Source organism: Palaemon carinicauda, chromosome 44 (assembly GCF_036898095.1).
Source record: "Palaemon carinicauda isolate YSFRI2023 chromosome 44, ASM3689809v2, whole genome shotgun sequence".
Taxonomy (NCBI): domain Eukaryota; kingdom Metazoa; phylum Arthropoda; class Malacostraca; order Decapoda; family Palaemonidae; genus Palaemon; species Palaemon carinicauda.
Genome location: NC_090768.1, coordinates 23,437,499 through 23,460,934, shown reverse-complemented (window position 1 = coordinate 23,460,934; position 23,436 = coordinate 23,437,499). Strand labels below are relative to the sequence as shown.

The 23,436-nt window shown below is 40.1% G+C and overlaps 1 protein-coding gene across 1 annotated transcript in view; it reads right to left on the bottom strand.

Moving 5' to 3' along the window:
* The window catches only part of LOC137634353 (roundabout homolog 2-like), a 233,994-nt gene that overhangs the window by 36,730 nt on the left and 173,828 nt on the right, over positions 1-23,436 (bottom strand). The window contains 8 exon segments of the mRNA XM_068366750.1: positions 2,016-2,259; positions 2,475-2,697; positions 16,130-16,319; positions 20,933-21,039; positions 21,307-21,566; positions 22,680-22,695; positions 22,698-22,964; positions 23,160-23,380. Of these exon segments, the coding sequence (XP_068222851.1) occupies positions 2,016-2,259; positions 2,475-2,697; positions 16,130-16,319; positions 20,933-21,039; positions 21,307-21,566; positions 22,680-22,695; positions 22,698-22,964; positions 23,160-23,380 (1,528 nt within the window).

Here is a 23,436-nt window from a genome sequence, read left to right as displayed (position 1 = left end):
TTTTGACCTTTCAGCTCAGGACTGACAAGGGTGTTGAGGAGGGAAGTTTGATTCAAGAGATCTGGTTTGTATGACTAGGAAAAATACAAATTACTTTATAAAAATTTGTCATTTGTTCACACGTAACATACAAACCCTTGACCTTTAACTACGGAGACTCACTGCTTTGTGAGTTAGAAGTCCCTGAAATCCAACCTGTGAAACATCACTAACATTTACAAAGTCCTTGCAGTGAAATTTGTGACGCACTATACCTTACGGATTGTGTTCAATGAAAATGAAATGTACACGTTACATAATGTACAGTAGTGTACATGAACTGTTAAAGAGCCCTTCTAGACACAACCTTGTGTAGACAATGATGAACTAATTAACTAACACATGCACACTCTCTCTCCCTTACAGTAACAATCCTGTTGTTATATGTACATAAATTAGTTTTACAATAAATTTTTATCTATTAGACCTTCAATTCATTTCCCTTCTTTTCATCATTTTTATCAAATTATTTTCAGCTTATTATTTCCTCTTAATAATATTTGACTCATTCCTGCATAATAAATTACAAGAATTTTAGTTTAAATAACTCGAATGAAAAAAAAAAACTTATTATTTCAGAGAACAGTGATAAACATTATGCAGAGAACAGAGAAAAAAATAACAACAAGCATACCTCCACTCAAAGCAGACACTGATTTGTTTGTTTAATATAAAAAAAAAAAAAAATTCCTCCATCTCTTATTTCTTAATGGAAAACTTACATTTTTTGTCAAAGAAATCTTTAAACATGGCATAAGATAAGGACATGAAATATGTCCTACTCTAATTTCAAGTCCCTTTAAACTTGTAAAAAATTAGCCATGGTCAGATTTAAGAAGAAAAAATGACAGATCTTGATTGACTTACAACCATGCTGAACTTGAAAGGAAAACTTCATTTCCTGTTTATTATTATTATTACTAGTTAAGCTACAACCCTAATTGGAAAAGCAGGAAGCTATAAACCCAAGGGTTGTAACCGATGATACAGATAAACTATTACTTAGTCCTGTGAGGGCGCTGAGGCGCTACTTCTACCATACCAGCAGTGCTCGCCCATATGTCAAGTAACTTCAGGGTCAAAAGGAAGGTTACTAATAACTCAATCTCTTCTTGGATCAGGCACGTTATTGAATGTGCCCTTATCCATCCCTTCACCGTTTAGGGAGGCGACCCAGAGCACATGACGTTAGATGCATTAGCAGGTCCCTAGAGTTTAAGAGAAACTTGTGTGTTGCAAGTAAGCGTGTGCAAGCACCAGACAACCTTCACCACCCACTAACTGCAAAATGTAACACGAAGATCCCTCAACACATTTCCCACTGGCCCTGTGGTGGCCCCTAAGCAAGTAGCATAGCCTCTTTGCTCCTCACACGACAATTAGCTGTTGGTCAGAAGCAGAGGTTGCAGTCTCGGTCTAGGGTAATTGTAAAGGAATGACTGGCCATTTCTTTCTTCATCTTCCCCTCCATTGGTGTACAGCAGCCAAAAACCCTGCAGGCTGGCTTCCAACGACTGCAGGCAAGCCTAATCTCTACCAAGTTGCCCATTTATATCTCTCACTCCCACATACATATAAACTTGCTGGGTGGTTTGGCTGCCACCACGCTCAAGTTTTTCCAGGCTGTGAACGCCAAGCTATGCTGAGTTACTCCTAGTTAAGAACCTCAGGTTTGTATAGTTAGGAAAAATACAAATTACTTTCAAATGTCATATTTCCTATGAGAAATTCTTATTGCAGTCTTAGTTCCAAGAAAAAAAAAAATAAAAATGATCACTCTACTTAGCAAAATAACAAGACTAGAAAAGCATTTTGAGATAAAGTAATTAAACTTGGAAATGAAAAGGACTGACCAATACATTCTAATACAAATACTAGATAATTTTTTATATGTAACAAGGAGATTAACTGGGAAAAAATGAAAAGAAAACAAATAAGTTGGCAATATTTAGCCTCACACAAAATAAATACTGTACCTGGTGTGTGCTGCAATTGTAGCAGTGAAGTGAGCTCCAAAGGTGAGATTGTGAAGAGTGACACTATGTAAGGATCCAGCCACTGTTAAATTGGAATGCCACTCAGTCTTATTTATAAACAACCAGATGGAGAAATGAGTTATATGGCCATTTGTATGTGCAATAGGTGGAGGTTGCCAAGACAACACAACACTGGTAGTATTTAGCACTAAACTTTCCACTCCAGTTGGTGGTGCAGTAGGAACTGTATCCAAGAAAAAAAAAATGAGAGAAATAAAACTGGGATTAGAATGAGTTTATCTTTTTTCCTCTAAAGAAGTTCATAATTCTTATCTTGTTTTCAGCTATAACAGCTTGTAGGCATTGGGGAAATGACACAATGTAAATTTATTTGCTACATTAAACAAATTCAGAAACTTTCATGGCATCAAGTTAAAAGGGAATAAAATATATACTTACCATCCTCCAGTGTCATAATAATCCTAGAATTTGATGGATGTCCATGTATGCCTCTGTAGTATGGAACTACAAAAATTTCATACTCTGTAAATTTTGCCAGGTCACTAATGGTATATGTATTCTTTGCAGAACGGACTACCTTCTTCATTTGAAAGTGATGCATGGACCCAACCTCACGATATCTAATATAATATCCATCAATATAGTCTTCATAATCCTGAACCTGCAAAAATAAACTGGTTAAAATTTACCTAAAAAATCAACAAAATGTTATTTTCATTAGTAAAATAAATTTTTGAATATACTTACCCGGTGATCATATAGCTGTCAGCTCTGCTGCCCGACAGAAAAACCTAAGGACAAAATACGCCAGCGATCGCTATACAGGTGGGGGTGTACATCAACAGCGCCATCTGTCGAGCAGGTACTCAAGTACTCCATGTCAACACAGAACCAATTTTCTCCTCTGCCCACTGGGTCTCTATTGGGGAGGAAGGGAGGGTCCTTTAATTTATGATCACCGGGTAAGTATATTCAAAAATTTATTTTACTAATGAAAATAACATTTTTCAATATTAAACTTAGCCGGTGATCATATAGCTGATTCACACCCAGGGGGGTGGGTAGAGACCAGCATTATGTGTTACATTAAGAGCTAAGTATTTTGTATTCCATTTTAGCAGTTATTCAAAATAACAAACATAAAATCAATAAGTACCTGGTAAGGAAGTCGACTTGAACAATTACTCTGCCTTTTTAAGTACGTCTTCCTTACTGAGCCTCGCGATCCTCATAGGATGCTGAGCGACTCCTAGGAGCTGAAGTATGAAGGGTTGCAACCCATACTAAAGGACCTCATCAAAACCTCTAATCTAGGCGCTTCTCAAGAAATGACTTTGACCACCCGCCAAATCAAGTAGGATGCGAAAGGCTTCTTAGCCTTCCGGACAACCCAAAAACAAAAATAAAACATTTCAAGAGAAAGATTAAAAAGGTTATGGAATTAGGGAATTGTAGTGGTTGAGCCCTCACCCACTACTGCACTCGTTGCTACGAATGGTCCCAGAGTGTAGCAGTTCTCGTAAAGAGACTGGACATTCTTAAGATAAAAAGACGCGAACACTGATTTGCTTTTCCAATAGGTTGCGTCGATTATACTTTGCAGAGATCTATTTTGTTTAAAGGCCACTGAAGTTGCGACAGCTCTAACTTCGTGTGTCCTTACCTTCAGCAAAGCTTGGTCTTCCTCATTCAGATGGGAATGAGCCTCTCGTAATAACAGTCTGATAAAATAGGATAAAGCATTCTTTGACATAGGCAAAGATGGATTCTTAACTGAACACCATAAAGCTTCAGACGGGCCTCGTAAAGGTTTTTAAATAGAACTCAAGAGCTCTTACAGGACATAAGACTCTTTCTAGTTCATTTCCAACCATGCGATAAGTTTGGAATATCGAACGATATTGGTCAAGGCCGAGAAGGCAGCTCGTGTTTGGCTAGAAAACCAAGTTGTAGAACATGTAGCCGTTTCGGATGAGAATCCGATGTTCTTGCTGAAGGCATGAATCTCACTGACTCTTTTAGCTGTGGCTAAGCATATCAGGAAAAGTGTCTTTAAGGTGAGATCTTTCAGGGAGGCTGATTGTTGTGGTTCGAACCTGTCTGACATAAGGAATCTTAGTACCACGTCTAAATTCCAACCAGGTGTAACCAAACGACGCTCCTTCGTGGTCTCAAAAGACTTAAGGAGGTCCTGTAGATCTTTATTGTTGGAAAGATCTAAGCCTCTGTGACGGAAGACTGATGCCAACATGCTTCTGTAACCCTTGATAGTGGGAGCTGAAAGAGATCGTTCTTTCCTCAGATATAAGAGAAAGTCAGCTATTTGAGTTACAGAGGTACTGGTCGAGGATACGGATACTGACTTGCACCAGTTTCGGAAGATTTCCCACTTCGATTGGTAGACTCTAAGGGTGGATGTTCTCCTTGCTCTAGCAATCGCTCTGGCTGCCTCCTTCGAAAAGTCTCTAGCTCTCTCGAGTCTTTCGATAGTCTGAAGGCAGTCAGACGAAGAGCGTGGAGGCCTTGGTGTACCTTCTTTACGCGTGGCTGACGTAGAAGGTCCACCCTTAGGGGAAGAGTTCTGGGAACGTCTACTAGCCATCGAAGTACCTCGGTGAGCCATTCTCTCGCGGGCCAGAGGGAAGCAACTAGCGTCAACCTTGTCCCTTCGTGAGAGGCGAACTTCTGCAGTACCTTGTTGACAATCTAGAACGGAGGGAATGCATATAGATCTAGATGTGACCAATCTAGTAGAAAGGCATCTATATGAACTGCTGCTGGGTCCGGGATTGGTGAGCAAAATATTGGGAGCCTCTTGGTCATCGAGGTTGCGAAGAGATCTATGGTTGGCTGGCCCCAGGTGGCCCAAAGTCTCTTGCATACATCCTTGTGGAGGGTCCATTCTGTTGGAATTATTTGTCCCTTCCGACTGAGACAATCTGCCATGACATTCAAGTTGCCTTGGATGAACCTCGTTACTATTGAAATGTCTAGACCTTTTGACCAGGTGAGGAGGTCCCTTGCGATCTCGTACAATGTCAGAGAGTAGGTCCCTCCTTGCTTGGAGATGTACACCAAAGCCGTGGTGTTGTCAGAGTTCACCTCCACCACTTTGCCTTGAAGGAGAGACCTGAAGCTTTTCCAGGTCAGACGTACTGCCAGTAGCTCCTTGCAGTTGAAATGCATTGTCCTTTCACTCGAGTTCCATAATCCCGAGCATTCCCTACCGTCTAATGTCGCACCCCAGCCTACGTCCGATGCGTCCGAGAAGAGAACGTGGTTGGTAGTCTGAACAGTCAGGGGAAGACCCTCTCTAAGGTTAATATAGTCCTTTCACCAAGTCAGACAAGACTTTAACTTTCCGGAAACCGGGATCGAGACCGCTTCTAGCGTCTTGTCCTTATTCCAGTGAAAAGCTAGATGGTATAGAAGAGGACGGAGGTGTAGTCTTCCTAGTGACACAAATTGATCCACGGATGAGAGTGTCCCTACCAGACTCATCCACAGCCTGACTGGGCAGCGTTCCTTCTTCAGCATCTTCTGGATGGATAGCAGGGCTGGGGGCTGATCGTCTTGTTCAGCAACGTCCTCATCAGAGGGTTCCTCATCCGAAACTGATGAGGAAACGGCAACGGAGTGGGCAACGTCTGACTCGCTGAATCCGGTCGCACTGGTGGATGCGTGACGGAGCCGGACGCAATATCATGGCACTGCTGCACAGTCTGTGAACTGTCAACAACCATGGGAGCGCAAGGAAGTACAGCGTCAACCCGAAACTGTCTAGACTGCTGGGTTGTGCAGTCAACACCCTACCGGGTTGCTGAGGTTGACGCACTGCGTCACAACAAGTTACCTCTGCTGGTTGTTGAACGTCTTCCTAGTGACACACTGAACGTCAACAACCACCTCCGAGCGTCGCTTAACGTCAACGTGCGACTGGCAACCCACACTGGGTCGCATCGGTGGAGGAACCACCTCAACTGGCAGACGCGAGTAGGATACCTCAGCGCAACAGGGCGCACAACCAACCGGTTGGAAGGTTGTTGGCCAGAAGGTTCTTCTCCGCATTTAAGTCCTCTATCAAGGACACAAGCTTGGACTGCATGTCTTGCAGCAAAGCCCATTAAGGGTCTACGGGAGCAGGTGTGGCAACAGACGGGGTTAGCGACTGAGGCGGAACCATTTACCATCCCTGGAAGCCTTGTTATGTGTGACATAATAGTACAGCAAAACTTCAAAGGCTCGACAAAAGCTGAGAAGTTGACCTGTAAACAACTTGGAGCGTCTCCTGGCTAGGCGCCAGGGCGAGTCTACCAGAATTGAGAAGTCTATTTGGGCAGAGGCATGAACTTCCAAGCCGAGAACTTTTCTCGTGTCCTATCAGACTCTCGCTCTATAAGCCAGTTTAAAAGAAGGGAAATCAAAGGCTGTATCCCTAAAACTCCTCCTGGTGCAAAAACCAGTCGCCTAGCCAACGTAACGCTCTCTAGGAGAGCGAGAGAGCACTAGCTTAACAACAACGGCTTCGAAGTAGCTAGGCCTAGTGTAAGTTCTGACGTTTAGGCGAACGAGGAGCAGCAGTTACAAGATCCGGACGAAGATCCTTAAAAAAATCATCATGATTTAATTAAAGTCCATAGGAGGCTAAGCAGCTTAAGGCTCCTCTCCAAATGACAGAGTCCTCAAAGGAATATCAGTAGGAGGGAGAACAGCACTTTCTCATCTACAGGAACCTTGTCCGATAAAAGCTAGGTTATCTCAGTGAGTCTCTCACTGGTGCATTAGTAGCAGACCAGAAGGCAACGTCATGTAACTGCTTGACAGTCTGTGAACTGTCAACCACAACAGGTGCGTGAGGACATACAGCACTGGTGCATTAGTAGCAGACCAGAAGGCAACATCATGTAACTGCTTGATAGACTGTGAACTGTCAACAACTGAACTGTCAACCACAACAGGAGCGTGAGGACATACAGTGTTCACTCGAGACTGCTTTGACTGTCTATACTGAGCAGTCAAAACAACTCTAGAATGCGGAGGTTGACGCACAGCGTCAAAACAAAGCAACTTAACTCCACCCTCCTGTTATTGTGGTAACTCGCGAACGTCAACGGAGGGTAGCGTGCGTCTGTGAACGTCAACGTGCGGCTGGCAGGGTACACTGCGCATGGGTGGTGGAACTCTCACAGGCGGAGTGCGGGAGCAGGTAGCGTCAGCGTCTACTGTACGCACAACCTTGGTTGGTTGTAGGCTAACGGGTGCAGCGTCAACCTTCTCCGCACGATACTCCTGCATAAAAGATGCTAACTGTGTCTGCATAGACTGTAGCAAAGACCACTTAGGGTCTACAGTAGCAGGTGCGGCAACAGACGGTGTTACTGCCTGTTGCGGTACCGCTTTGCCTCTCTTAGGAGGTGAGCAGTCGTCGGAAGACTGCAGCGAGTCCGAACTGACCCAGTGGCTACAACTGGGCCGTTGGACTTGCGCGGAAGGGACCGACTTGCGCTTAATAAGCTGCGAGACCTTGGTCCATGGTTTCTTACGAGAAACCTCTTCCGCAGACGAGAAGTAAATGGGCTCTCTCGTCTTTGTGTGGGTGGGGCGATCTTGGGTAGATACGCCCGAAACCACGGAGGGAAACGTCTGTTCGTTGATCAAGGCCTGACGAACCCATAAGTCGTTCGACATTACTTCTCCCCTGGGCTTGGGAGCTTGCAAGAGGTCCCGGACTAGGTGAACGACAGGCACGAACAGACGAACCCTCGGACGCAACACTGTAACACTTTGCGCATATCACTTTATCACTTCGATTTTCTGTTTTGCACTTATTTCACTGAAATCGAAACTTTTACTGATTTCTACCTGAAACACGCAATTCTACCCTTCATTAAAAGGTAGTAATTGCGAAAACAGTCGTATAATGCAGCTCATTAATACTAGCAAAAACAGAAAACATATAAAGATAAAGAATTCAGTGGCTGGGAAAGACTAAACACTAGTTCAATTAAACTACGTTTACAATCTCTCACCGCACATAGCCTGGGGACAAGAATAAAACCCTAGAAACGTTTTACCTTCTTCCCCGTACAGCGACTAGGGAGGAGAGTGACACGAGAACAACGTTACCCGCTTGAACGGAACGTTTTTTCTCCTCTCTCTCCCTCCGTCTCTATCTCTCTCTCTCTTTCTCTCTTGATTTCGCACCTGAGAGAAGAGCCCAATTATATATCGTCAAAAAAACATGTTATATGGCTAAAGGAAAAAACAAAGGTTTTCCAAATAAAAAGTTCCTTTAATTTAGAATTTAAACCATTTAAGTTAAGAAAGAATGAACGAAACGTCAGAATCGATTTACTCTTACTGCAAAGTGAAACCGTGATACACTCTCTCTCTATCGTAACGATAGAGCGCATGTTGAACGTCCTGAACGTCAACAACTGCGTAGTCTAAAAAAACTAAACGTTAGTTCATCTTTGAAAACAGTACGAAGACTATCAAAGAAATTCTTTCATAAAACATTAAATTTAAAAAGTTTTAAATTCTTTAAAGGCTAAATACGATATAACGGGCTCAACGTTGATTAACTTCGGTTCCAAGTTAGGACCGCCTACTATCAGGAAAGGTCGCAAATAAACAAAACATAAAAATTTCTTTTATATGTTTATAATAAATGGAAAGTTAATCGAAGAGGCCTAATAAAGGCGGAGAGATATAAAATATATAGATCTATAACGTGTTAAGCAAAATTACTAAAAACCTAAACACACTTCCGTCTAAGGGAAGGGTCGGCCATTTAAAAGTGAAAGAGAGTCCATACTCTCTTAGTCACCATAATTAAATCTATCCAAAACGAGTTCAAGTTTTGAGATGAAGATAAAACCCCTGCATAGCGAAAGCTCAAAACTAGAATAGTGTACTTCACCAAATAGTTGTGAAAACAAATCCAGTTAGTAACAGCGTATTTTAGTAGGTCTTGCCAGTGGCACGACAGAGAGAAAATTGGTTCTGTGTTGACATGGAGTACTTGAGTACCTGCTCGACAGATGGCGCTGTTGATGTACACCCCCACCTGTATAGCGATCGCTGGCGTATTTTGTCCTTAGGTTTTTCTGTCGGGCAGCAGAGCTGACAGCTATATGATCACCGGCTAAGTTTAATAATGAAAAACAAAAATTACAAGAACTTTAATTAATAGAATGAAAAGTCATGAAATATGGTGATAAAGGACCAAAAACATTTGATAAAATATTTCACTCTCTAAAGTAATTTTTTGGGTTTATGTGCTGTGTGGTCTCCAAGAACTTTCCAGTGATAGGCTCAAACAGGGAATCCAATACGACAAGAAAATAACAAAGGAATACTGTATTTTCCTCCATGCTCCAGGGACAGTGTATTAATGTGCAAAGCACGGACTTAGCGAGTACACAGGTTCTATTGAATCAGTCACAGCACTATTTATGCTAAAATAAGTCTGACACATGATAACATTGCCAAGAACCAATACTGTATTGGTATTGGAGCTAAGGCTACATGATCTCTAGTATGTGCTTGCCTAACATCTTTTAAATCAATCTGAAAACGTGTGAGGATGTTCTCTTTTGCTTGCTCCAAATACCACACTGTAAGGGCATCCTCCTCAACCTTTAAGTTAAATATAGTCCTCCTATAAGTCAGTTGGTTAACTTGCGATTTTGTTATTTATGCTTCGCAATCCAGTTAACATAAGTGTACAGTACATAATGTTTTTGCCTAAGGTCATTGTTTATATACTTAAGAGTTTTTGTCACTCGCCATATAAAGTCGCCGAGTTTCGAAAGTTCTTCCCTTTCTTTACTTCTTTCAAATACTACTCCATTTTTCACAAATGTTTACTTTTTTCAGAGTACAACACCCTCATATAAAAATTTTCATAGACAACCAGGCCATGGTCTGTTGTCTCAGGAAGGGAGGATCCTGCTCAAGAACTTTCAATGCAGTGATTCTTCTAATTATGAAGCTCTTTCTGGAGAAGGACCTATTCCTCTTTCCAATTCACCTTTTCGACTCCCTCAACATGGTAGTGGACTCCCTATACAGACAAATGACCCAGAATATGGAATGAACATTGGATCACTGCTAGTTCCAAGAGATCCTTGAGATTATACAGGTTCTTCAAGTGGACTTTTTCACAACTAACAAGTAAACTTGTTCATAACTAAAGAGAATCACAAACCCCTGCTTTATGTAGCTCTTGAATGTGGATTCCCAGGCAATGGTAAGAGATGCCCTAAACATGAACTGGAACAAATGGTCTTCAATAAATCTTTTCTCCAACGAGCTTGATTTTTAAAGTCTTCAAGGTCCTTCCAAAATACCAATATATCAGAGTAGGATATGGTAATACCTCCACTTCCTCTTTTCTAACCCAGAAGCTTCACACTTGGATTTCCTCTCCCATATCTACAGCAAGGAATATTCAGCATACAGTACAATATGACCTATCAGATGAAATGTAAGAGCCTTCATCCACCAGACAATACCAGTCAGCATGGAGATCCTTCCTTGAGGATAAGTCGCCATGCCTGATAACCCTGGAATTCTTAGCTTCCTTTCTAGTTCACCTCTTTGAAGAAAAGAAAATTAAGCCATAACAATTTTATCATACAAATTTGCATTGAGAGAATGCCTCATACAGGACTTATTAACTTGGATTTAGACTGACATGTTACACAAGACTACACATCTTCTGTCTTATGACGACTATCCTGCCCAACTCCTTCAGTGTCCTTTTCACTCGACAGGGTGCATGAATTCTTTATTAATCCTCTTTATTTCATAGCTTTATTGGAAAGGGATAGGCAACCTCTTACTAGTATCGACCATGCAGGCATACCGTGCTGATCAACATCTGCAGAAGGTAGTATGTACTGTATCACAAGAATGCCCTTTTTACAGAGGATTATCCATACTCTAATGACCTCTCATAAAAAAGGCAGACCCTCTTTCCTCCCCTAAATCCCAAATTATGAGAAAAATTGCTTTCTCACTGGCTTTTTATGCTGATACAGTAGGTAGTCCTACGACATAAAGAATTTTACGGGTTAGTCTAGAGATAGAGAACTTATAAGACTACCTGAAACAAATCCATGTGATACTACATTCGTGAGTGATGCTCAGCTCAACCATGGCAACTATGGTAGTTAACTTGACGAAAGGGGAAACCTCTCATCCTGGCCCCTCAACATACCAATCATGACACATCTGGCTATCTCCAGGGATTTCCTATGAGGCGAGTTTCAAACTAATACAGGTAGTCGTCGCCTTAGGACATATGAGACTTATGACCGATTGACTTTGCGACACTTTTTCAGGGTTATGACGTCACAAGTCTATCGGAAATATTACGCTAATAGGAGAAATATTCCCTCCAAAATAATCTATTTTCTTATATAAAAATAAAATGATTTATCTTGGTAAATTAGTATTTTCTTTTATTGATAATATACAGTATCCATTTTCAGTAAAACGTACATTGAGAAAACTTCTAATATCTGTCGAGTTCATATCACATGTCTGGCGACATCATATTACCGGCAGAGAGCGACCGGGTAATACAGCGATTTCCTTCCAATACGCTAACGATTAGTATTGGTATTCCCATTGAAATACTAAGTAACGATACAAAGTATTTTGTGGGTCTGTATCAGTTGTTATGAGTACCACGTAGCATTAATTTGACTCTACTCTAGTTTTACTTAATCTTTGATAATAGATCGATATTTATCTAAAGAAAGTACACTAATAGGACAAATATTTTCTTAAAAATAATACGTATATTTCTTTTACACAGTGAAAATGAAATACGTTTGCTTGATAAGTTAGTACGGTATTTTCTTTCATTTCTTGCAAGAAAAAAGAAAAGGGATTTACATATTTTGCAAGTCATTCTTTATAGAGGTTACATCAAGTGTCCAAAGACGTCATATTTCTGGCGGAAGCTCGCTAGTAAACCAAATGATTTCCTTTCAGCATGTTACCGAGTAATCTTACTACAGTATTTCCATCATCGAAACACCGAGAGACGAAATCAAGTATTTAGTGGTCTGTATCAGTAGTTATGAGAATAGTACAATTTACCATAAATTTAAGAAAAAAAATCTGATGACGTCATATTTTTGGCAGAAAGCGAGGGGCGAATCAAGTGATTTCCTTTCGATGCATTACTAATCTTCCCATAATTGAAACCGAGTAATGATACGACAAATTTCTTATAATGTCCAAAGAAATGTGAAGGTTTAACAGTGAATTGAAAATAAAAATATACAAACAGGGAGAGAGAGAGAGAGAGAGAGAGAGAGAGAGAGAGAGAGAGAGAGAGAGAGAGAGAGAGAGAGAGAGAGAGATATTCATATGATAACAATTGCTGATGTAATATTCATGACGAAGATATTTTGAATAAGAAAGAATAAGATCAGCTGATCTGATCACAGCACCCAAAATACTTAGATTGATAAAATACACCCGAAATTTAAAACAAATGTACATAAATTAGTAAAACTTTACCCAAGCACAATACTGTACTGTAACCTTACTGTGTCGAGCATGTAGTGTACACGTGTGCAAATGCACGGTACACTGTACATATGATTATAAACTGTTGTAGAAACCAAAAGAAAACAATATTAGGCACTATTTACTGTGTTAATCATCAGCTCCGGCACCTGTTCGTGGCAAGGGGCTGTGACTTTTTAGGTAAGGCGTTAGCCCTCCCTAGTGCAGCACTTATTCACGAAAATTCCCTTTTCGCGCCTGTGTCTGTAACACAACTATCGTGAAGGAGGCCTGACTGTATAGAAAATATTTACTTTAACGTAACTGTTCTTAAAATATTTTATTTTCCATCGTTTCCTTTCCTCACAGGGCTATTTTCCCTGTTGGGGTCCCGAGGCTTATAGCATCCTGCTTTTCCAACAAGGGTTGTAGCTTAGCTAGTAATAATAATAATAATAATAATAATTGTTGAATATTGAAATACAGTACTCCCAAGACCGAAAAATAGCATGAAGCACATTTGTATACTTGATAATAATTACTATAAACGAACTATATGAAAACTATGATATCTTGTAACATACTGAATATATTTGAAATAAATTAAGAAATTATATAAACAATACACCATTCATACATGCGCATTATCTCAATACAGTAGCAGGACCTTCAGATAAGCACCAAAGCTGATCACAACCAAAGGTACACAAAAAAGTTGGTAATTGTTGATTGCTAAAATGTTTCTGAAATTGAAAAATAGAATACAATAATGCTTTATTAGAGCATATGATATCCTATGGAACAAGAAAATTAAATAATATACAGTAAGAATATATTGATAAAATATGACTTGGATGATTGCCGAATCATAACACAACTTGATAAATCTGTGGAAACTTCCCTTTTTTTTTAGTTTAACATACGTCAAGCCCAACTTAGGATGCGTCTCTCGGTCTCTATCTCCGTCGTAAGTCGATGACTACCTGTAGTTTGCTTTGTTGGAGATGAGTATCTGTTAAGGTACAGGAGTCTACTCGATAGTTTCTCTGGTATTGGTTCTTGAAGACCACACAACACTATTCTTAAAAAAGGGAGTTTAATGTATGAAAAAACCTATTTCTGGACGATGATAGTCGAGTGCTTACTAGCAAACAGGTTTCCTCGGCTCCAGTACTAATATTGGTTCTTCGCGATGTGACATGTGTCCGACAAATTTCAGAATCAGCAGTGCTATGATGGATTCAAAAAAGCCTTCTGTTCAGAGTACAATATTTTTTTTTTAGGATTTTTCTTGTCATATTGGATTCCCTGTTATTTGAAAGCTCTTGGAGACCACACGCCACCTCCTCAGAAATAAGTATTTCCAAGGACGAACCCCTTTTATTAGAACATTACCGGGCAGCCCCTACTCTATTACAGCTACCACAAGGCGATTGTACCCTCATTTGTGCATGAATAAATTATCCATCCAGAAAAAAAACTTCACTAAAGAAAGGGTGATATAAAGGTTGTAATACAATAACAGAAAAAATTGACAATGACTTATGCACCAAGCTGAACTGTTTAGCATGTATTCCTAAATTAGACACAAGGAACATGTAAGTTTTCTGTTCAGGGAGTACCTTCTGGAAAAAATGCTGTCCAACTTAATTATCATATTGAATTTTCCTACACTTTGCTTCTAAAATTGAATTCAAATTATAATTCACCAGAAACTTGCTTTTGACCAAGGTCTATATATGTAAGGTCTGGTCAAGCACCGACCTGTCGTCAAGAGCTGACATCATCTGGCAGCATCTCGGGTATGTGCCGCCATAAACCTATATGGGAATGAAATACTCAACTCTACTTTCCTCTCCTGTGTAATTAAATTATATAATTTCGTATGGATTTGGTTTTCTTAGATACGGTTTCTTTTACCTGATCTAGTAAAAGATGGATTAGCATGTCTCTGAAACACCAAAAGATAATCAGAAGATCCTACAAAATTCTAAATACCAAACCCACCCTCTTTCCAATTCATGGAAAATCCTTTTTTCATCTGTATCAGCATTTAAGGGCTTCACAAGTAGGAATGAAGAGATTAAGTTCTTTGACAAATCATCGGAAAACCTTAAAGTCATCACCAGTAAAGACTTCTATCTCAATCCTTTTCCTCTACTTTAGTTTCATTTTACTTGTGTGTGAGAGAGAGAGAGAGAGAGAGAGAGAGAGAGAGAGAGAGAGAGAGAGAGAGAGAGAGAGAGAGAGAGAGAGAGAGATTTATTTATTCATTGTTTTTTAGAATGACGGCTTAGCATTGCATTTTTAGTTCTACTAAAAAATAAAGAAATGTTCGACTTAAAATTATTTTATCAAAATTGCTTTCAATAATCAATCATCAATAGTAGAATATTACAGCTTGTGAATTAATAAGACCAGATATTCATTTAAAAGGAAATTAAAAAATGACATTGAAAACTTTGTATATAAGTTATGTACAGTATGTGATAATAGATATATAAGAACACTGGCATCTAATAATACAAAGTTCACTTATATCTTATTCACATAACCTTAAAACTTTTGATATCTTAACCGTTCTGTTTGGCACCCGAATTCTAAAAAATCAGTCCACAGCGGACATAATAACCTATTACCTCTTCTGGTAAATCAACAAAACTTTTAACATCACTCTACAATTTCTTAATGGCTCCATTATTAGTCTTTAACACTCTCTCTCCATGGTGGCACTCAAACAACCTCTCCATCCTTTCTGGGAAGAACAAGTGCTCCTTGGGATTTAGAAATCTCTTCTATCCAGGTTCTTTCATCTGAATCAAGTACTGTTCTTAACTGTTACTGAAGGAATTTTCTCACAATACAACCTATTTTTCCATAGCCTCCTAAAAGGACATGTCTACAGAACGCTCTTCCTGGATATCATTGAATGCTGCAAGTGTCATCACTGAAAGGCAGTTCCTTTTCAAGTGTTATGAAATTTTTCCCGGTTCAGAGGGTTTTTCATGTTCTTTGTTGTGCAATGAACCTTGTGATAAAGTTCTCTCATTGTACATTTTATCTGAATCATGTTTTTCTTTTCAGCTAAAGAAACATCCCTCAGTAAAAGGTAAGTTCTAATTTGCTGCAACAGAGGTGTACCCATTTCTTTTGAAGTTTTTCATCTTTTGGGAAGTGGTAGAAAGAGATATCTTTACCTCATTTCCCTCTACTAACAGCACATACTTCAGGCATTTTAAAATATTTTTTTTCAAGGATAAGACAGGAAATTAAATTACCAAATGATTAATAGGTATGGAATGACTCTGCTTCACCCAGGTTAGTGGCGAACTAAGCCGCCAGCATACATCACACTGCAGACTCTAGCAGCTTAATCCTCGTCCGTGACCAGACCTAACATATATAGCCCTTGTTTTTTAACATTGGTTTTGGTGATTCTTAAAGTAAAACTCACTTAAAGATTTTTTATACATTTCCTTGTAATCATTCAAAGACAACAAATCTACAGGAACTTCCAAGATAATCTTTTATTAGAAACAATATATTTATTTGATAAAGCTTACTTTCCACTGAAGTCTGAGTGATGTTGAAGAAACTGGAGTAGGTTGAAGCAGTGTCACTAATGGCTGAGATAGAACTGCTCGAATTTGCACCTCATTTTCTCCAGGAATTTGCCCAGTACCATCATGGTCCTCCGTTAATAATGGTTCTGATATTGGAGAGGCAGGAGACACCCCATGCATATTCATAGCCCTGTAGGAAAGATGGGAGACCCTTTATCAATTTCTAGAAAAGATTCTTGAAATCAGCACAGAACAGATGAACTCAATTGAAGGGAATAAATGTTGGAAACACCCTATACAAAAAGAAAAATCAAGTAACTGCATGAAAATTATAAATCTATTAAAGGTATTATGTTAGACAAAAGTGATATCGCCCACACATCTTTACATCACACTTGCAATGATCCTCTACTTACTTATTCAGTAGTCTTTAAAAATTATTTTCATAACACAATACAATGTTTTCCATACAAATTAATCAATTACATAGTATATGTCCATATTAGTATTCTAGAATGATGTTTTCAGGTTCACTCATTGTTTGTTTGCCAGAACAGAGAAGGTAAGACTCATTTAGCTTTTTTCCCATACTGTATGCTGCATGTGAGGCAGTAAGTTTCTAGGATCTACTCTAGGAGGAGGATATTTGTTATATGATTCATGAGTTTGTAGAAACATAATAACATGATCCAATTTCTTTTTAATCAAATTTGTATTTTCCTAACTTCATAAACCTGAGACCTTTAAGGGGCCCGACCAGAATGCTAATATAAGGGGGTATAGAAGGATAAACACAAAATCCTGAAAAAATTCACTGAGCTTCGTATGGCAATGTAGAATGCATATACGAAATAACTATCATTATCTAGCAAGTTCGAGTGATGCGCCCAACATGTTTATAAACAAAACATCTATAGCCTTCATGGGATGTGCATCTAGAGCGTTCAGGTCTGGATTGAAGATGCCTGCAGAGATGAGTTAGTGCTGAAAGGTGCCGCTTAAGACCTACAGTACCTTCATGAATGCAAAGGAGACTGACTCTCATCAGTTGTGTTCGACCAGCAAGGAACAGTCCTGCAGTCGTACCTCCACTGCAAAGAGTGTCAAAAGTGGTCACCCTCCCAGTGAAAGAAGTATGGCAGCAGGAGGAAGAAGTCCAAAAGGGATTCTTCACCTACAGCGTCATCCTCAAAGCTGAAAAAGGCCCGACTTTCTTCTTTCAACCACAGTACTCTGCCCTCCAACTCTTCTCCACTGGCTTCCTTTGGGGGCCAATCAAGTAACAGTGGTAACTCTCTAACCTTAAGGCAAGGGGGTCCTTCCATTTCCCCTAGTATAACAGTGAGGCCACCGCCTCAGAGGAAGCCTTCTTTCCAGTAACGTGATGCTTTACACTTGCTGTGGCCCTCCTTAGGTATCAAAGGTTCTCCTTCAGAGGAGAAGTTGAAGCAGGCTCTGTCTTCCGGAAACCAGCAGGAACAACTTCAGCTCAGGAGTTGCAGAGGAGAACAAGAGGTCTGCCCTTCAGTGTCTTCAGGGAAGTCTACAGTCGTTCCCCAGCCAATTTTGGAGTCTTCAGAGGGAGACTTGTCTTCCAGGCATCTTTCCTGAGGGAAACGTCCTTTGTCGTCGCTCGCCCATAGAATTGCTAAGCGAGTGCCTGACCCTCACCCTCACAAGATGTGTCCGCCTCCTAAACACTCGGTCTCTTTGTATCGTGCTCGCAGCATTGTTGCATAAAAGCTAGATCCCTCGTTGGCAATCCTACTCCTCCTCCACCTTCGAAGGGATCCTCCAAACGAGATTCATTCAGACGAGCCTTTACTCCTTGCACCTCATACTCTAGACACGCCTCTCCTAGGTCCGTCTCATCCCAGCGTACCTCAACCTCCAGAAGCGCATCACCTTCTACCGCCTCACTCTAGCGCACCTTAACCTCCAGATGCATCCCTTTTACAGTAGACTCACTTCTGCAAGCTCCTCTCCTAGATGCGCATCATCATAACGCGCCTATCCTGGCCACGCCTCAACCCAATGCTCCTCATCATGACGTGGCCTTTGTCGCCCGCCCAGAGGATTGTCAAGCGAGTGCCTGACTCTCGCCCTCAAAAGATGTCTCCTCCCCCTGAGCACTCAAGTCTCTTTGAATTATGCTTGCAGGGTTGTTGCATAACCTCACCTAGATCCTTTCTCTTCGTAAGCAAGCCTACTCTTCTCCACCTTTGGAGGGATCCTCCAAACGAAATTAAACCAGATGACCCTCAACTCCTAGCACCTCACATTCTAGACGCGCCTCTCGTACATCCGCCTCACCTCAGCGTACCTCAACCTCCAGAAGCGTTTCACCTATCGCTTCACCATAGCGCACCTCAACTTCCAGGTGCACCCCTTCTACAGTAGACGCACTTCTACGAGCTCCTCTCCTACATGCGTATCACCATAACGTGCCTCCCTTGTCCAACCCCCCCACCACCCCTCATCCAGACATGCTTTTCCTAGACTCGCTTCTTCTAAGGGGTGCTGGAATTTGGACACATGCTCTGAAGGAGCTCGCTTAATAGCTATTGCCACAAGGCTTGTTGGAGCAGCTCTGCTTACATGAACATCCCTACTCTCTGAAGCGCAGCGTAGACTTGGGTCCAAGGTAGCCTCCGAGGCTTGAAAGGACACCGATACCTCCCCAGAAATGGTTAGTCCTAAGTAAATTTGTCAAAACTGCAAGATCTCTCAAATCTGGCAAGGTGGCAAAAGCTGCTTTGAAGATTTCCCACAACAAACAGGTCTTGTTAGACACCGCTGTTAGCTCGCGAGTGTAATGCGAGCTTTGTGCTATAGGAGTGAGTGAATGAATATTTGTGCCATTGGCGAGACACGCTCAGTTGATCTTGGGCGAACGCAAGCCAAGGGTTGATGTACCGGTCACACGAGCTAGGTAGAGCATGCTCAACTGCCAGTGAGCACGCACGAGACGCAGGTGGGCGAGTTGGGTGTGCAAGCAGATAAAGTTGTGCACTCTCAACCCAGCCAGGTGAGCGCAATGTTGATCACACTTGGCAAGCTAACACAGAAACCTGTGCACGCTGGGGAGACTATTGTTTCACGAAACTATAGTGGCACACTGGGCGACACACTGGTCTGTAGGAGCATCACTAGAGCGATTGCCTACAAGCTCCAAAAAACTAGAGCACACTAGCAACGAATCACTCTGACATTTCTGAGGTACCTGGGGAGATAGACTCTCAGGCAAGGGTATCTGCCGAAGTCCCCGAGGGTCAATGAGTTCAGAGGGGTGACTGCCAGTCCTCATGCTGAGCAAGCTAAGTGAGCACATTCTTCCCAAGGGGAGAGCGTGCAGGGTGACCGCTCACCTGAGCATTACCCTACTGATCCTTGGATGGGTGACACACTGTTGAGGAGAACGAGGTCAAGAGACTGAGCAGAAGGAATTCCCTCCTGTAGGCTCTATAAGCCAACCCCATCAGGAGCAGAAACACTCCTTAAGATCCTGTGAAGCGTCAGGAGTTGAAGACTTCCCAAAGAAGGAAGGTTTTGCCATCTCACTAGGGGAGACAGGAAGAACTTCCTAACACCAGGGTTGCCCAAAGGTTAAATGGCCACTGCTCTTGCTTAAATCATCCTCCTGAGGAGGCTAAATGAGAAGAGACTGATGTTAGCATACCAGAAGAGAGAGGGAGAAGTCAGGACTTCTTCGACCTTGCGAAGAGTCCCTTTTAGACTGCTGCTTTCTGTCACTGCCACGCCCAGATAAACCTGCATGTCATGTATCCTCAAGCATGCACACCACACACTTCCAGTTCCAGAACCATGGAAGAGAACGTCCACTCAAATCAAAGTAGAGTAATAGTGTGTTACCTTTTGGTTACAACCAATATGGTTGTTAACATCTCATTAAAAGTTTTACACCTGTGTTCTAGCTTGTAGAGACCGAGGGTTTGTATTCATATAAGAACAAACTTTCATTCAAGGCAGCAGATTCAATGACATATGATGCAAATATCCATGTCCGGAGGTATCCTGAAATTGAAACAATGATTACTGTTCTGCAAACTCGGCAGAGTTGCAGCTTTCTTTTAACCATTGAAATTCTTGTTCTTGAAATTGAGATAGATTAGTTATCTACAAAGAGATGCAGAACATATCAGAGGGAATACATGGATATTCCAGTTTTACATGGCCCAACCATTGCAACTGCAGATCTTTTTATATTTTTTTACCAAGTTTTCTATTTTCAACTTTAAAAAAAAGACAGATCAAGAAGGCCCAAATGTATAATGACATCTCAAATTTTCAAAATAACAAGAACACTTTAAAAAATATTATATCTCCATGCAGTGTCATATACTGCACCTTTCAAAGTGAAAGAAAAGTCACATGAAACCTAAGGAAGAACATTCCTTAAAAATAATTAATATTAAAACCTCGTACATCTGCTTTTGAATACACCCGAAAACTACTTTGGGTATTTTCTAAAACTCATCTCCTTTCTATGCGCCATACAAGTCTTAAAATGACAACTAGGTCTTAACTGCTTCTCGGGTGATGTTCTTTTGGAGTGTCTAAAAAAGCTGCTGGACTGCAGGAGAGCCAAAAGAACATGTGTTTGTGTTGAAACAAATAATACCTCCCAAGATTCAAAATCACATAATAGCAGGAAAACAAAGTAAGAGAATGAATACTGTTTAGTAACTTAAATGCTATATCTCAGCCAATCTAGAATATGAAATAACCATTACAGGAATATCATCACATTCTAAATGGTCTTTTACACTTCTCATTACTTACCTGACTACAGCACGGTACTGAGTCTTTGGCTGAAGACCAGCTAATGTATAAGATTCAGCTGGTATATGCTCTTCTATAGGTTGCCAATCTCCTCGGCCACTCCATACCTGCAAGTCAAAGAAAAATAAATTTGTGTTAAAGTGTCATGGAATAGGGAAAACAATTTAGTAAACTACAAGACTGCAACTTTATACAAATAAGATATACTCTAGAAACATTCATAAATATAAATTTAATTATAGTATTCTCCATTTCCTTCCTATTTCACATTCTGAGTAACTAATGAGGAACTTATACTATATCTAAAATATACAGTACTTGCATTTGTTGGGGGAAAATATGCAGAACAAATTGCTATACAGTACAGTACTTACTTCCAGTCTGTAACTAGTAATTGGTGATGCCCCTTCATTATCAGGAGGAGCCCAATACATAGTAATCGCAGTAGAATTGTGAGCACGAAACTTTGGTGCCTTGGGTGGTCCAGGTAAATCATGTGGATCAGGTGCAGGCATAATATTACCAGCACTCTTGCTATCAGGTTCAACAACTTCGACTGTGTTGCTTACATTTGATGAACCTGCTTCTGATGTAGCTGTGCATGTATACTTTCCTTGATCTCCTACTCTAACATCTATATAGGAAGGGATGGCAAATCAGAAGTATGCATTAGTATTAAATAAGTTTTCTTGACTTTCGTATCAGAATTTCTAAAGACCTAACACTAGGCATCAAAATTCAAAATATATAATTTAAGAATAATATAGTAATTGTTAATTATAGTAATTCTTAATTCCAGTAATTGCTAGGTGGAAGGCAAATAAATGTTTCCAATTGAAGGCTAATGCTCTCAACATATGTAACATTTCAAATCTGATGGTCAGAACCAGCGAGATATCAACCTCAAAAGATTGCTAACTTTTATCCTTTACCTTTTTGTCTTTGCTTTTTTTCAGCAACTTTCTACAAAAAATAAATTCAATTGCCACCTTACTGAACAGAAGTTGGACTTGACTTATATAATATACAATATGTGTAATGAATCACCAAGAATTTACTAAATCATAAGTACTACTTTTGAAAGTTCTATTTACATGTTAGTTATTCTGATTTAAAGTCTACCACTACTTCTAAAACAATCTGTTAATGTTTGGCAATTGATTTTGATTATTATTTTAAAATTTTTACTGTATTTTGATTTCAAGTCAGTCAAAGAAACATACGACTTTGCCCAATTACTGTGGCTAAAGTTATCTAGACAAGATAGATAACATTAAGAAAGAGGTCCCTAATTTCCTTTAGTGGGTATGAGATGTCGTGGGACAACTACTATCCAAGAATTCTATGGATTTTCTTATCATCATCTCCGTGCAATATATTTACGGCTTTAATGCATCATGCGTTTGAAAGTAATATCTATTAGTCCAGAATAAGCAAATAAGGAAAATAAATCCTAGAATTTAAGTCTCCTATTATCCACAAAATTCCTTACAAGAGGGGTTTGAAAGCATTACTCCTATAAAAGGAGGGTGAATGTATACTGTACATAAATACATACATACATATATGCATACATAATATATATATATATATATATATATATATATATATATATATATATATATATATATATATATGTGTGTGTGTGTGTGTGTGTGTGTGTGTATGTGCAAGTAATCAAATTGTTAATATTGAAGTGAATTGATAAAATTACAAAAATGGTTATAACGTGTCCCAATGCTCTCACCATTTATCTGGAGTGTTCCAGACCCCAGGAGCATATACTAGCATCATCTTCAGCAAGCGCAGCACCATCTTTGCTCCATGATATTCTTGGCTGAGGATCACCTGTAGCTTGACAAACAAGCAAGGCAACAGAACCTGGTGTAACAGTTAAATTGCGTGGTTTCACAACAAACACAGGAGGAGGATGAAGAGTTGGAGCAGGTACATCAAGAAGGGCTCTTGCAACAAGAGATCCAGCAGCAGAAACTGCAGCACAGGAATACCAACCGGCAAGACTTCGACTAACCTGATAAATGTGAGAAATGTAATATTAAAAAGGTGTCTTATAAATTCATCAAATTGTGTAAATCCAATTTATCTAACTAAAAGGATTCAAACGTAGTAAAATAAAGTATTCTGACGATTGTTTAAATCTATTAATTCCTCAGACAACCAAAACATTAGTTGTATGGCACATTAATAGAAAATGTAAAATCTCTACCTCATTTATTATAAGTGTGCCCTCTGCATTAACCCAAACATTGGGCCTGTCGTCGGGTTCACCCGAGGGAGTATCCTGTCGAGGAAGTAGCAAATTATGATCATCTTGCCTACTCCAAACCACAAGAGGAGGAGGTCGGCCAACTGCCAGACATTCAAATGCAGCTGAAGATCCTGCTGATGCTCTTACATCCTGGGGTCGCACTAAAAACTCAGGAGATGCTGGAAAATAAGATATTTCATACATTAAAAATCTATTTGCCTCCAATACACTTTTA